General features: G+C 43.4%; 1 protein-coding gene across 1 annotated transcript in view; it reads left to right on the top strand.

Moving 5' to 3' along the window:
• Positions 1-1,649: 1,649 nt before the first annotated feature.
• IFFO2 (intermediate filament family orphan 2) overlaps positions 1,650-12,605 on the top strand; it is a 49,313-nt gene continuing 38,357 nt past the window's right edge. The window contains exon 1 of the mRNA XM_024217293.3: positions 1,650-2,319. Within this exon, the coding sequence (XP_024073061.1) occupies positions 1,730-2,319 (590 nt within the window). The 5' untranslated portion in view covers positions 1,650-1,729. The remainder of the gene's footprint in view (positions 2,320-12,605) is intronic.

A 12,605-nucleotide genomic window follows, 5' to 3' on the forward strand; every position in this document is an offset into this window, starting at 1 on the left:
TTAATATAGGCAGGTGCGCCCTCATGTCTACTCCAAAATTGGATCCGGAAGGCAATGCCACAAAACAGCAAATACTGGGACTAAATTAAAGCAATAAACAGCAATTCAGTGTGTATTATTAGAATATATTAGTGTGTGATAATTCCAAACACTCCTCCTATTTCAAAATTGTAACAATGAAGTACCATAAAAAAATCCATGTCCTGTTAAGCATTCTTATAGGATAAGACCAAGCACAAGGGAGACAATTACTAATACAACTGCATGCTGGCACTGCAGAAGGCAAATAATGGGGGAAATGTTTATTTCATAAGCAAGGCCAGTTTTTGCAGATAGAAGAATAGGCTGCCTGGATTTTAATTATGCACTAGGCAGAATCACAGCCTAGTTATTGAAGCTCTGTTTACATCTGCCAGGGGAACTCTAGCTGTTTCTAGTGAACCTTCCAAGCAGGGCAGGAAAGCACAACCAAAACAAGAGGCTTTTCAAGGCCCTGAATCCCATGCAGGCTTCACAATACCTAGGTTGCTCAGCCGCCTCTCTCGTATTTAATTAGTGATTGAGGCAGTTTGGTTCAATGGCTCTCAGCATCCCCACTGAACAAATTGTTCCAGCATCCCTGATTCCCCTGGGATTCACATCAGCAACCTTTGAGTGGGAGGCACTTAGTGGCCTGATCCCCACTTCCACATGGGGTGGAGATGTACCCCTAGCCAACTATAAGGGCAGCCCCTGTAGGTAGGGGAATCATAGTAACCTCTTTCTAGCCAAGAGTGGTAGTGGTGCTCAGCAGGCTAGATGTCTCCTGGGGCAGGGGTGTTTGATGGTTCCTCACACATGGCTTGGATGGCTTCCTCAATGGATCTCAGGCTTGAATGGGATCAAGGACATGGTCAGTGTTCCCTGCAGCTGTTCATAAGCAGAACCAATGGGAACGCCCTAGCTCTGGACCCTCCTCTTGAAAGCAGGTGCTGGTTGCCCCTTGTGAACCCCAACCGGCTGTGTACCCCGGCCATGCGCAGCCTGGGCTGTGGGCAGGGGGTTACGGTGCAGATTCCCCACAGGATCACGGGGAAACCCGGCTCAAGCCATCCCGCTCCAGGCAGCAGCCAGCTGGGACGTGCCCCTGGGGCAGGGAAGTGGGAGGGAGGTAGTTAGCGCGTGCACATGAAAAGGCACGGGGAGGGGAGGAGCCATCGCGTGTGGGCGGGGCCACAACTCTAGGGGCGGGGCCGTGTCGGAAAAGACGGCGTTGGCCGGGGCGTGCGGGTGGGCGGAGCCAGCCGGGCATTGCGTACGCGGCAGAAGAGGAAGGGGGCGGGGCTATGTGGAAAGGGGGCGGGGCCGTGTCTGCAGCCGGTCGCCGGAGGGAGGGGGGCGTGTCTGGCGCGGGGGCCGATGCCGAGTCCCGCCCCGCGTCGCCGGCCCCAGTCAGTCAGTCAGTGGCCGGGCAGCGGCGCTCGATGCGGCAGTGGCGGCTGGCGCAGGAGCGAGCAGCCGAGGCCGGGCGCCCCCCTCGCTCGGAGACAGCCGGACTGCGGGAGGGACTCGACCCTGGGCGGTTTTTACCTCAGACATAGTCTCCCTCCCCCCTCCCCCGTCCAACCGCCACTTCCGGTTGCCTTCCCCCCGCGAGCCGGGTAAATACCCGCCCCCTGCTGCTGGCAGGATCCCGATCCCCGTCTCTCCCCCGCCCCCCTCGCTGCTGCGAGGGCGCCCGGCCGGGAGGATGATGAACTCGCTCCTCTTCGGGGAGATGGCGCGAGCCTTCTCCGCCGGCCCGGCCCCCGGCGCCCTGGGCCCCGGCAGCCCCGCGGCGGCCCCCCCGCCGGTGACCACGGCGCTGCGGAACGACCTGGGCTCCAACATCCACCTGCTGAAGGGGCTGAACGTGCGGTTCCGCTGCTTCCTGGCCAAGGTGCACGAGCTGGAGCGGCGCAACCGGCTGCTGGAGAAGCAGCTGCAGGCGCAGCAGAGCGAGCGCGACCGCCGCTTCCGCTACAAGACCTTCTCCCGGGACCAGGCCGTGCAGACGGACTCGGGCCCCCCGGCTCCCGGACACGGCGCCCCGCCGCCCGGCCCCGCCGCCGCCGCCGCCTCCCCGCCGCAGCACTACGGCCGCCTGCCTGGCACCATCTGGAGCTACACCCAGGTGCGCCGCACCGGCGGCGGCGGCCTGGAGACCCTGCAGGGGCCCGGCGTCTCCTGGGTCCACCCGGACGGCGTTGGGGTGCAGATCGACACCATCACCCCCGAGATCCGGGCCCTCTACAACGTGCTGGCCAAAGTCAAGCGGGAGAGGGACGAGTACAAGCGAAAGTGAGTGCGGGGGGGGGGAGTCGGGGGCCGGGGCGGGGGAGAGGCCTGAGATGAAGTCGGGAAATGGGTGCCCCCCCCCCGTCCATGGGGGAGTGGATGGAAGGAGAAGGCTTGGGGGACCCCTCAGGGCAGCCGTCCCAGGGTGAGGAAGGGGTAGCTAGGCTGAGGAATCTGAGACCCATGCGGGAACGTGGCTTCCCTTCCCCCCGACTTCCTGTCTACGGAGAGGCGGCCGATCGATGTGGAAAACTTGGGGGACCCTCCTCGAGAGAATTTGTCCCTCCCACCAACCTGGTTGACTTTCCTGGGGGAGGGTGGGTGATATTCGGAAAATTTGGAGGTTGAAGGCCCGCTTTCAAGCTTTCTGTACATCCCTGTCTCAAAAGGAGCATTGCAAGCGTAACAGATTTAAAAACAAACAAACAAAAAACCGTCCTTGGAGAGGGAAGCGATCTACTATTCGTGTGGGTTTACATAATTAGCCCTAAATTTAGCTTGGGAGACGAGAACCGGTTAATCACTTTCATCGTCCATTTCACTTTCTGGCTCTTGTGAATGAGCTCAGTGCTGCGAGACTTGGGTTGCAAACACTGCAGGGAAAGGTTTGCATCCAAACAAAAGCTGTTCCATTGAAATGTTTAAAAAAACCCACCAAACACCTACAGCTTGAAAAATTTACGTTCATCTTTAATTTTTGTTAAGCCTTGGGAGATTTTTACGCAAAATTAAACCTGTCTAAATACACTAGACATACAGACACAAGTCTATGTGCACTGATGGTGGGAGGCCAGTAAAAGTCGGTAGCTGGGATCCTGGAGACAGATTTCTATATGCAGCGAGTGCCCAGGGCATCCTGAAGGACAGACCTGGGCAACCGCTGCTAAATTCTGTTGCCTTTTTGGCTTAAATGGGGTCTGTCTCTGGCAGTTCGTTTTTGTAGGAGGGCAAATTCAGACAACCCTTTTGTGAGACAGCCAGGGTCTGGGCCATGTGGCATACAGCACATTCTGATTGTGATGCTCTGCATGGATGAGAACATTGTGTTCCTTATAAGCTGTTAGTTTGTCACATTTATGGTTATGTCCTTGCAAATTACTTGTCTAAAAAAAACTTTACATTTGGAAGGCGTATGATACATGAATGTATCTTTTGGGGTTGCTCTAGTTTGTCCCTGTGTCATGTTGAATAGACTATTGAAGCTGGAAAATGGCTAAAATATATTTTCCTCTATTTTAAATTTGTTGGCTTAAATTGGAAACGACACAATAAATCACTTGTAGATGTGTGACAGATGCGATCTTTCTTTGACTACTTTTAAAAATACCCTTCCACTCCTGATATTTCCTTGCATCTAGCTGTGTGAACCATGAAAATAAAATAATCTGGGAAATCCCAGTTCCAACTGGTTTCTATTAAGTGGCTTTCAGTAGTATGACTACTGTGGGGTGGGAACTCAAATGCAATGTTGAAAAGTAGTTGATGGCTTTTATTCCAGGGCCATCTCTCATTTGGCAAGGCAACTTTTTTTTCCCCTTAAGGGCTCATATCTGAGTAACCCAGTCTTATCTATTCAATTCTCAACTCCCAATAAATCGTACCAGTTATACTGGTTATGTGATGTAGATGTCTGTACACTATGAAACTACCCTCCTGTTTGATAACATATTTTTAAACTGGGGTAATAGGCCTTTAGAAACGTCAATGGAAGCTTAGTGCTGTGACAGGAGTTGATGTCAAAATTTGATTTGATTAAAGGGAAGTTGGGCTGTATTTTTTGTGTGCAGTAGTAGTCACATTATGGCATGGGCTTGTTTTGTTTTCATTCTCTGTACTAAGAAGATGGATGGTGACACTTGGGAGAATATGTATTCAGCCACGTTTCATTTAAGAAAGTTATCCCTAGGGTGTGGGTTGTGTCATCGGTGTCTAGTGCTACTTTTCTTTTTTTTAAATAGATGAACGGTGATTTCTTCTGGAGGAAAAGGCTAAGGTATAGTCTGCGCACAGTTTTGCACTGCTTTAACTTTGTGTTTAGAAATTGGTGAAGTTAAAGTCTGGATGCAGTTATACTGGTATAAAAGTGCTTATACCAATATAGCTGCTTGTGATCTAATCACCTTTATACCAGTACAACTGCATCCACACTAGTGGGTCTTACTGCTTTAACTAGATCTGTTTCTAAATTGAGGAAGTTAAAGCAGTACAAAAATTGTGTAGATAAGTGCTAAGTGTGTACGATTGTGTTAACATCCTGAGTCCCCTTGGAAAGGCTTTTTTTGTAACATGTCAGAATGAAAAGCTTAAAAAGGCAACAATCAGGCTGAAAGTAAAATAAAATATCAAACTTGCATTTTTAATGTCTCCTTCAATATGTGTGTAAATGATTATTACAATTCTTGTTTGCCTTTCCCGCCCCCCTTACTTGTCCTTTTATGCCCTGCACTAGTCAAAGTTAGATTTTATGTGACCTGCTCTTTGGTGTTGATTGTCTTTTTCTTGTGAGACATCAAGCCAATTTTGTGTGATTTAGAAAATATTTATGCTGTTTACTCTTTCACTCAGCTCTAGCAATAATAATAGATTTCAGTTTTACTTTTTCATGCACTATCACAGTATGGAAATGCTTGCATTGCAAACACCATGGGACTTCTTACTTCCCAAACTACTATCTTTTAAATGAAAACACTTAGAATCATAGAAGTGTGGGACAGGAAGGGACCTCAAGAGGTCATTTGGTCCAGTCTCCTGCACTCAAGGCAGGACTATTTTTAATAAAAAGCTGGCTGCCCAGACGAGTTAGAATCTTGGCCCCTCAGATTAAGAGCCTGATGCTCTGCCGACTGAGCTAGCTGTCGTTGCCAACACTTCTGTTGTGTGTGTTTTTGTAAAATCACATTTTGGGTTTAAAGTACCTGATAGTGCCCCCTGATGACTGAATTACTCCTAGCACAGTGGTCTCCAAATAAAGAAGCCAGTGGGTTTTGTTTCTATCACTTTTGGAAAAACATTGTCAGCAAAGAGTTAAACATGTGCATAAGTCTCTGTGCCTCTAGGTCTTGCTCTGCAAAGATGTAAGAGGAATCTGGCTAGCTCGCTTACTGTTAACTTGGAAAACAGACCTGTGTGCAATACTTTTTCTCTTAGCAAATGAATCTCTCTTTTGACAAGGCTACTATCTTGAGGTGGCAAGATGGAGAATCATTACATGGGTGCTCTAAACTACTGTTAGCAAACTGCAGCTTCCTTGGAGGAAGAGAACTAATATTATAGTTACCAGATGTGTTACAGTGCTCTTAGATGCTTTCCTCTTAGTTCAAGATGGTAGATATCTTGAAAAGGGGTGTCTTGCACCAATGGCAATGGTTGGTTCTAAGCCTTTTTGAAGGGATCTGTTGTCTTACTGGCTGTAAGATACCGCTCTCCTATGCAGAATGTAATTCTGAAAATAGGATTCAGTGTGTTAATACATTTTTATCCAAAGCAGTATATTTATACTCTGGTGGGTGTGACCACCTAATCAGGCTGGGCACAATTGTCAAACACTTCTTCCTTTGCAGAAGAACTGAATAGGTGGTGAATATGAATTCTGAGATTCAGAAATTAATTCATCTGCAGTATCTTATAGCATATTCGCCTTTCCAGTATGGAGAACTTTGGAAAATCTATTTTGAAGTGACTTACTATTCATGTTATTGGTAAGATATTTAAGTTTTGGTCCACGCTCTTTTTAACTTGGGGAGCTAATAATGCACTGGGGGATTTGTCATAAAATGCTAGTATTCCAGGGGTGAGCTTAGCCATAAGAACATGAGAATGGTCAGACCAATGGTCCCTCTGGTCCGGTATCCTGTCTTCGGACAGTGGCCAATGTCAGATGCTTTAAAAGAAATTAACAGAACAGGGCAATCATTGAGTGATTCATCCCTTGTTGTCCACTCCCAGCATCTGAAAGCATGGAGTTGTCCCTGACCATCTTGGCTAATAGCCATTGCTGGACATATTTTCCATGAGTTAATCTAATTCTTTTTTGAATCTTGTTACAGTTTTGGACTTCTCAGCATCCCCTGGCAATGATTCCACAGGTTGACTGTGTGTTGTGTGAAGAAGTACTTCCTTATGTTTGTTTTTAAACCTGCTGCCTATTCATTTCACTGGGTGACCCCTGCTTCTTGTGTTCTGTGAAGGGGTAAATAACACTTCCCAGTTCACTTTCTCTACACCATTCATGATTTTATAGTCCTCTACCATATCCTCCCATTTTCTAAGATGAACAATCCCAGTCTTTTTAATTCGTCCTCAGATGGAAGCTGTTCCATATCCCTAATAATTTTAGTTACCCTTCTCTGCATCTTTTCCAGTTCTAATATATCTTTTTTGAGATGGGGTGACCAGCATTTCACCCGGTATTCAAGGTATGGGCATACCAGAGATTTATATAGTAACATTATATTTGCAGTCTTATCTATCCCTTTCCTAGTAGTTCCTAATGTTCTGTTACCTTTTTGACTGCCGCTGCACATTAAATGGATGTTTTCAGAGAACTATCCACCATGACTCCAAGAACTCTTTCTTGAGTGGTAACAGCTAATTTAGACCCTATCATTTTGTAAATATAGCTGGGATTATGTTTTCCAATGTGCATTACTTCACACTTATCAAAGTTCTGCCATTTTGTTGCCCAGTCACCTGGCTTCACAATATTTCCTTGAGAATTTTCTGAAGGAACAATAAGCTTGTAAAGCATATTTTCTGGTCGTCTTCCTTTTTTTTTTTTTTTTTTTTTATAACCACAAAACAAGTAAAATTAACTCTACTGATAACAAATACACATTTCAAAGTAGCAATTGTAAAAAGTATCAGCCCTTAAGTATACGTCTTATAGGAAAACACACTGATACCAAGATGAGTGACAGATGACTACATTACTGAGTTGTGCAAATACCATTGCTAGTAGTCATGTTTTGTTTGGTTATACGGTCTCTGTACCAAGCAACCAATTCACATAAGGCTTCTGAGTCTTGGTGACAAAAATATTGTCCCCTGTTGAAATAGTTGACTATTTGCAATAAGTTCCATGACTGGATTGCAAGGTGTGGCTAGCACAATTTCCTCTTGAATGTCAACATCTTGTAGTTCATGTGTAGCCACTTTAATGCTAATAGGAAAAAAAAATCATGTTCAAAATTAATTTTTTTTTAAATTTAAACTTCCTTCTGCACAAATATGAAAATCATGCCATAGTCACAAGCTAAAAAACACAGCAGTTGGATTGAGAGCAGCTTTTGGTAAAGAGGAGGTAAAACTGTCTAAAAAATCTGAAGGTTGTCAAAGATTCTTTATCAGATGAGGTTCCACAAGCAAATTTTGAAATTACAAATGGCTTCCCTCTAAAAACAGACTACTTAATTCCCCACGCCTTTTTTCCACCCACGAAAGTCTAGATTTTCTTGGAAGTGCAGCAGCAGCTTATTGTGATATAACGTTGAAACATATATAACCTTTAGCTAATATTTTATGGTCAATAGAATGTTGTGATTTGTGTTAAAATCACAAATGTGAGTAAAATCTGGAACAGAAATGAGCAAAAGTTCCCATGAGGAATCAGCTGACTAAGAAATAAGCTGTGTAGAACTAATTCTCTCCCCCCTCCCCCCCCGTATTACTTTATTCAAGGATACATGAAAACAGCTGCTTCATTAAACCTTTTTCTGTTTCTCTTTATCACTCTGAATTATTAATTTCTGGATAATCATTAAAAGTAGCTTCTGATTCTAGATCTGCTCACAAGTCCTTTGGTCAATTTTTGACATCTGATAACAACACTTCACTATTTTTAACTCATTTTCTGTTGCTATTTGAAAGACCTATATGCAAGCAGGAGAAACTAACCCTAGGGTAACTTAGATTGACTGTATACAAAGTAAGTAAACCAGAGAATCACTTTTCCAGTCTTTCAGTAGGTGTTATCTTAAATGTTACTTCTAAAAGTTAGAAATAAAACTTTGTTCATGCATGTGTCCTTAAGAGACGTGAGAAGAAAAAAATCTTCAACATTTTCTTTGAGAGACAGTGGATCTATAGACGTTATATAAATATGATTTAAAATAAATATATAATTGGATCAATGCAGCCATTTTGCATATGTATAACCATTTGCCTGGTTACACAAAGGATGATCAGCAGGTTTAATTGTAGTGATAAGATTGCTGTAGAACTAAAAGGGAGTTCTGGCTTCTCTGATCAGCATAGCTTGTTATAAGAAGAATCCTGTTTCAGAAGAATGGTTAATGATGCAAAACTGTAAACAATGTTGTCATAGTTTAGTCTAGTTATTGTGTTACATAATTGCCTTATTAGTATGTTAACACTTTAGGATTCTTGTTAGGTTTTAGCAAGTGAAGTAGTGTAGCTGGGATCTAATCAATGCAATTCAAAGAGATGAGCTTAACCACATACATTGAAAGGCATTCTCCCAGACTGTAGGAGACCTTCTTTCTTGACTATTTGAAGAGGCAGTGTTATAAATCAAGGCTAAACATAGGAGCGTGACACCCCAGTTTATGAAAGATACCAAAATGTGCACTGCATGGAATTTGGTTTCTAATATGGTATAAAAGGCAAAAATGCACACGTTGAGATTGTTTTTTATTTTGAGGTAGGTAACAGTTCAGCTTCTCACCTTTTTAGGCTCTGAGGTGTGTGTGTGTGTGTGTGGAGATCTCCCATTAAGATCTGGGTGCATTGCTGTGTATTGTGACAGTCCAAATATTCCTGTGTGTGGCCAACAAAAGTCTGCTGAGTTTGTGAAAACCCTCCTGCAGTCGTTCCATATTCTTCTGTCTGAATAGCTTAAAAAAAAAATTATCTCTGCAAGAAACCTGCTGATCAGTTTGTCCAGAGCTTTAGTTTGAACACTTGGATGGATTTATATTTTATGGGTTTAAAATTGTTTTTAATTGGTTCAGATATTTAGAATCTACCAGATATTGAGGTGTTTTTTTTTCTTGCAGCAGTGGAAAGAAACTTAACAGTTGAGCTGGAAATAGTTGTTTTTCCTCAGGATGGTCTTTTCATTTTGAAGATTAATAAAGTCCAGTTGAAGAACAAGAGATTATCTCAAATTTGCTGCAGCTGGACAGAGTTTTCCATTGTCAAAGGCAAAGCATGTCAGAACGAACTTAAAAAAAAAAAAAAAAAAAACAGATCTAAAGGAACTTAATAAAATTGTGCTTAGGACAAACTCTGTAGGAATGTGTAAGTAAACTTTAACTTAAATCAATGGTAATATGATGCAAATGTTTTTTTTATTGGGTCCCCATGTATTATAACATGGCTTCTGAGGTGAACAGAAGAATTTCCTCAGGATACTAGATTTTTCTCCCCTCCATGTTCCAGTTTGTTACAGAGCTAGTAATGCTTTCTACCTGTAAATTAATGTACTGCCCTCTAATTCGTAATTCCAGCATATTTCTGCTCTCCTTTTTACAGTTTAAAAGGGCCAGTTGGCTTTTCAGTAAAAGTGCTTAGTAGAGATTTCATTACCAGTGGGACAAACCAAATTCAGATACTTCTCACCCACCCTTGTGGAAGTAAATGCTCATGCTTCTGAAATTGAATGTTAGTGTTAAAGGAATTCTAGCTGTTAGCAGCAAGGGATAACTTCTGCTTGAGGAAGGGAGAAAATTATCTGAGTAATGCTAAAAACAATAGCTGTGCTATAGAATATATCATTAATGATTATTACTAGAAATTAGAGAAACAGTTTTTTTTGACTCCCGTCTTTCGTTACTTAGACCAGCGATTTTCAGCCTTTTTTCATTTGCGGACCCCTAAACAAATTTAAATGGACCCTCAAGGGTCTGTGGGTTGAAAACCACGGACTTAGACTTTTTGTAGTCGGGGTGTAAGAAATGTATTTGTCTCTGAATTGTGCTACTGTGCTATCCTTAATGTAGATGTTGCATCTTTTGTCCCGTGTTTGTGATTAATGTGATTTTTGGAAAAATCTGTATCAAATCTTTCTGATTCTGGATTCTAATACAAGTAGAAACTAGAGTAATTGGCCAAGGAGTGAGGGCGCTCATGCTTTTGGGAAGAAGGCAAGGTACTGTTCCCCTTCAGTCCTTCCTTAGTTACATTGCAGTAGGGCCACGAAGACCCAGTCAGGGTTGGGTCCCGTGCCCTGAAGAGTTTACTGATGTGTCGTGTTTAAATTTGATTGTCCTCCCTCAGATTTGACCTAGCTTATTACAAGGGTGACAGTAACAATACTATATGGTTACATAGGCTAACAGTGTGAACCACTTAATTCTGAATCACACTACTTAAAATTCCCTATTCCATTACAACTTCTCTGTGCCCCTTTAATGATTGCCCCCTTGAAAAAGTCATGCTGGGTTTGCAGTTTATTGTCCCCAACTACCCCTTTAGCTATTACTATTGGTTCTTTTTAAATTATTGTTTAAGTGTAAGCTAGCTCTACAACTCCGATAACTGTCCCTTCCCCGGGGTGTCTGTCCCATAAAGGGATAGGAGGTGATAGGGGTTCCAGAGTTCTCCACTCTTTGTTGCTATCGAGTGGGTCCCTGCAGCTGTCAGGTACAAAAAAGAAAAGTAAATTGATGAATTATGGAGCATATGCTTGGCCATTGTGGTCTGGGATTATGGAGGTGCTCTCTGGAGTCCTTGTTATATCGTGGGGTAGTTCTGCCTCTGGGAGATGAAAGGGGTACCTCCCTTCAACACAGCTGGCTGCGTGTGAGGTGTGGCAGCTGGGATACTGTTCCATAGAAGGGGTTCATCTTCCCTCTCCGTGAAGCCCAGGAAGTGGACAAGGAAAGTTCTAGCTGGGCTCCACACTGGTGCCTGGCTTCCATTTTCCCTGTTAATGAGGTGCTCTAAGCTTTTCGGAGCTGTGCTTTCCCTGTCACCCCATGAGGCTAAGGCAGGGGTGGACTTCTAGGGCTCTGAAATGGAAGGAATCCCCCTTATATTCTGGTTAGGGTGGTTGAGGGAGACTTCCATGCCTTTCAAAGGATGGCTGCATCCATGGAAAATACTGCAGTGCTTGCCCTCTAGTTTATAGCTTTTAATACACCTATTTTGTGAGTCCATGTGAAAGTAAGCGCAGGTCTTCCAAAGGCTGAAAAACCAGATTCTGAAGTACACTTGATAGAGCAAAAACAAACTCTTTTAAAAATCTTAAACCCAAATTGTCTCTGAAGACGTGCAATTTAGGAGTCAAGCGAAAACAAACCCAGGAACAAGATATTTCTAGCTATTCATTATGTGTAATCATAGGTTTAAATTGCTGTATAGTAATGCATTTCAAGTGCTTGGCTGTCTGTAGCTAAGGAAAGAATGGGACTGGTGCAGAGCTCAGCAGCTGCATTTTTGTGGTTCAGATTTTTGTGGTGATACTCTGCCAGGATTTTGCTTTGGCTTCCTGCATATTTTTTTTTGTCCTGTTGACTGCTTGCTGAAATCGTCTCAGGGTTCTGTTTTTAAAGCTTGTGTGTGTATTTGTGTGTCTAGACGACACTAAATTCAAAGGGGTGGAGAAACCAATTTTTTCTATTAATACAAGACTTGGAGATGTTTATTATTGGGTTAAAATGTTAAATTAAATTAAGTGTGCTAAAATTGGGGCCATTAACTGAAGCCATTTTGCAGCTTGGAATTCCACTAAAGTGTTCCCCCAGACATGCCTCCTTTGCTTAGTAAAAGGTTATCTAACACCGTCCTGTGAACTTAGTTTGTGGTAACAAACAGATCAGCCGGCTTCAACTGGGATTTGGCTCAGTAAGCAGGGCAAAGAATCAGCATATCCCAAGGCTATGCTTGTAACAGTCAGTTCTCAAACTAACTTGGTTCTTCCCCCAAACAAATGCTCTGATACGAGCGGGAGAAAAGGATCTGTGTCACTCAGAATCCCCACTCTCACATGCTATATATATTAATTCTTAAGATTTTAGCATCAATTAAGTCTCATCCTCTTCTGTGTCTCTCACAATTTGTATGGAAGCCTCTTTATTTTTGACTTGTGAAGTTTAAGGAAAAACTCTTCTTTTTAACCTCAGTTTTGACTAGCAGAACAATGTAAGATTATTATAATGTATGGTGGCATGTCAGATGAGCACATGACAGTTTCACAATATATCTGAACTCTACTGCCTTGTTTGGGATCCATGCGTGAAAGTGATTGTCTAGTGACCCAGAAATCAGTATTCATGTCAGCTCTGGAGAAGTGCTATAGGAAGGAGTGTGGGGTTTCTTCCCAAAATGAA

This window comes from Terrapene carolina, unplaced genomic scaffold (genome assembly GCF_002925995.2).
Source record: "Terrapene carolina triunguis isolate 2854851 unplaced genomic scaffold, T_m_triunguis-2.0 Scaffold714, whole genome shotgun sequence".
NCBI lineage: Eukaryota > Metazoa > Chordata > Testudines > Emydidae > Terrapene > Terrapene triunguis.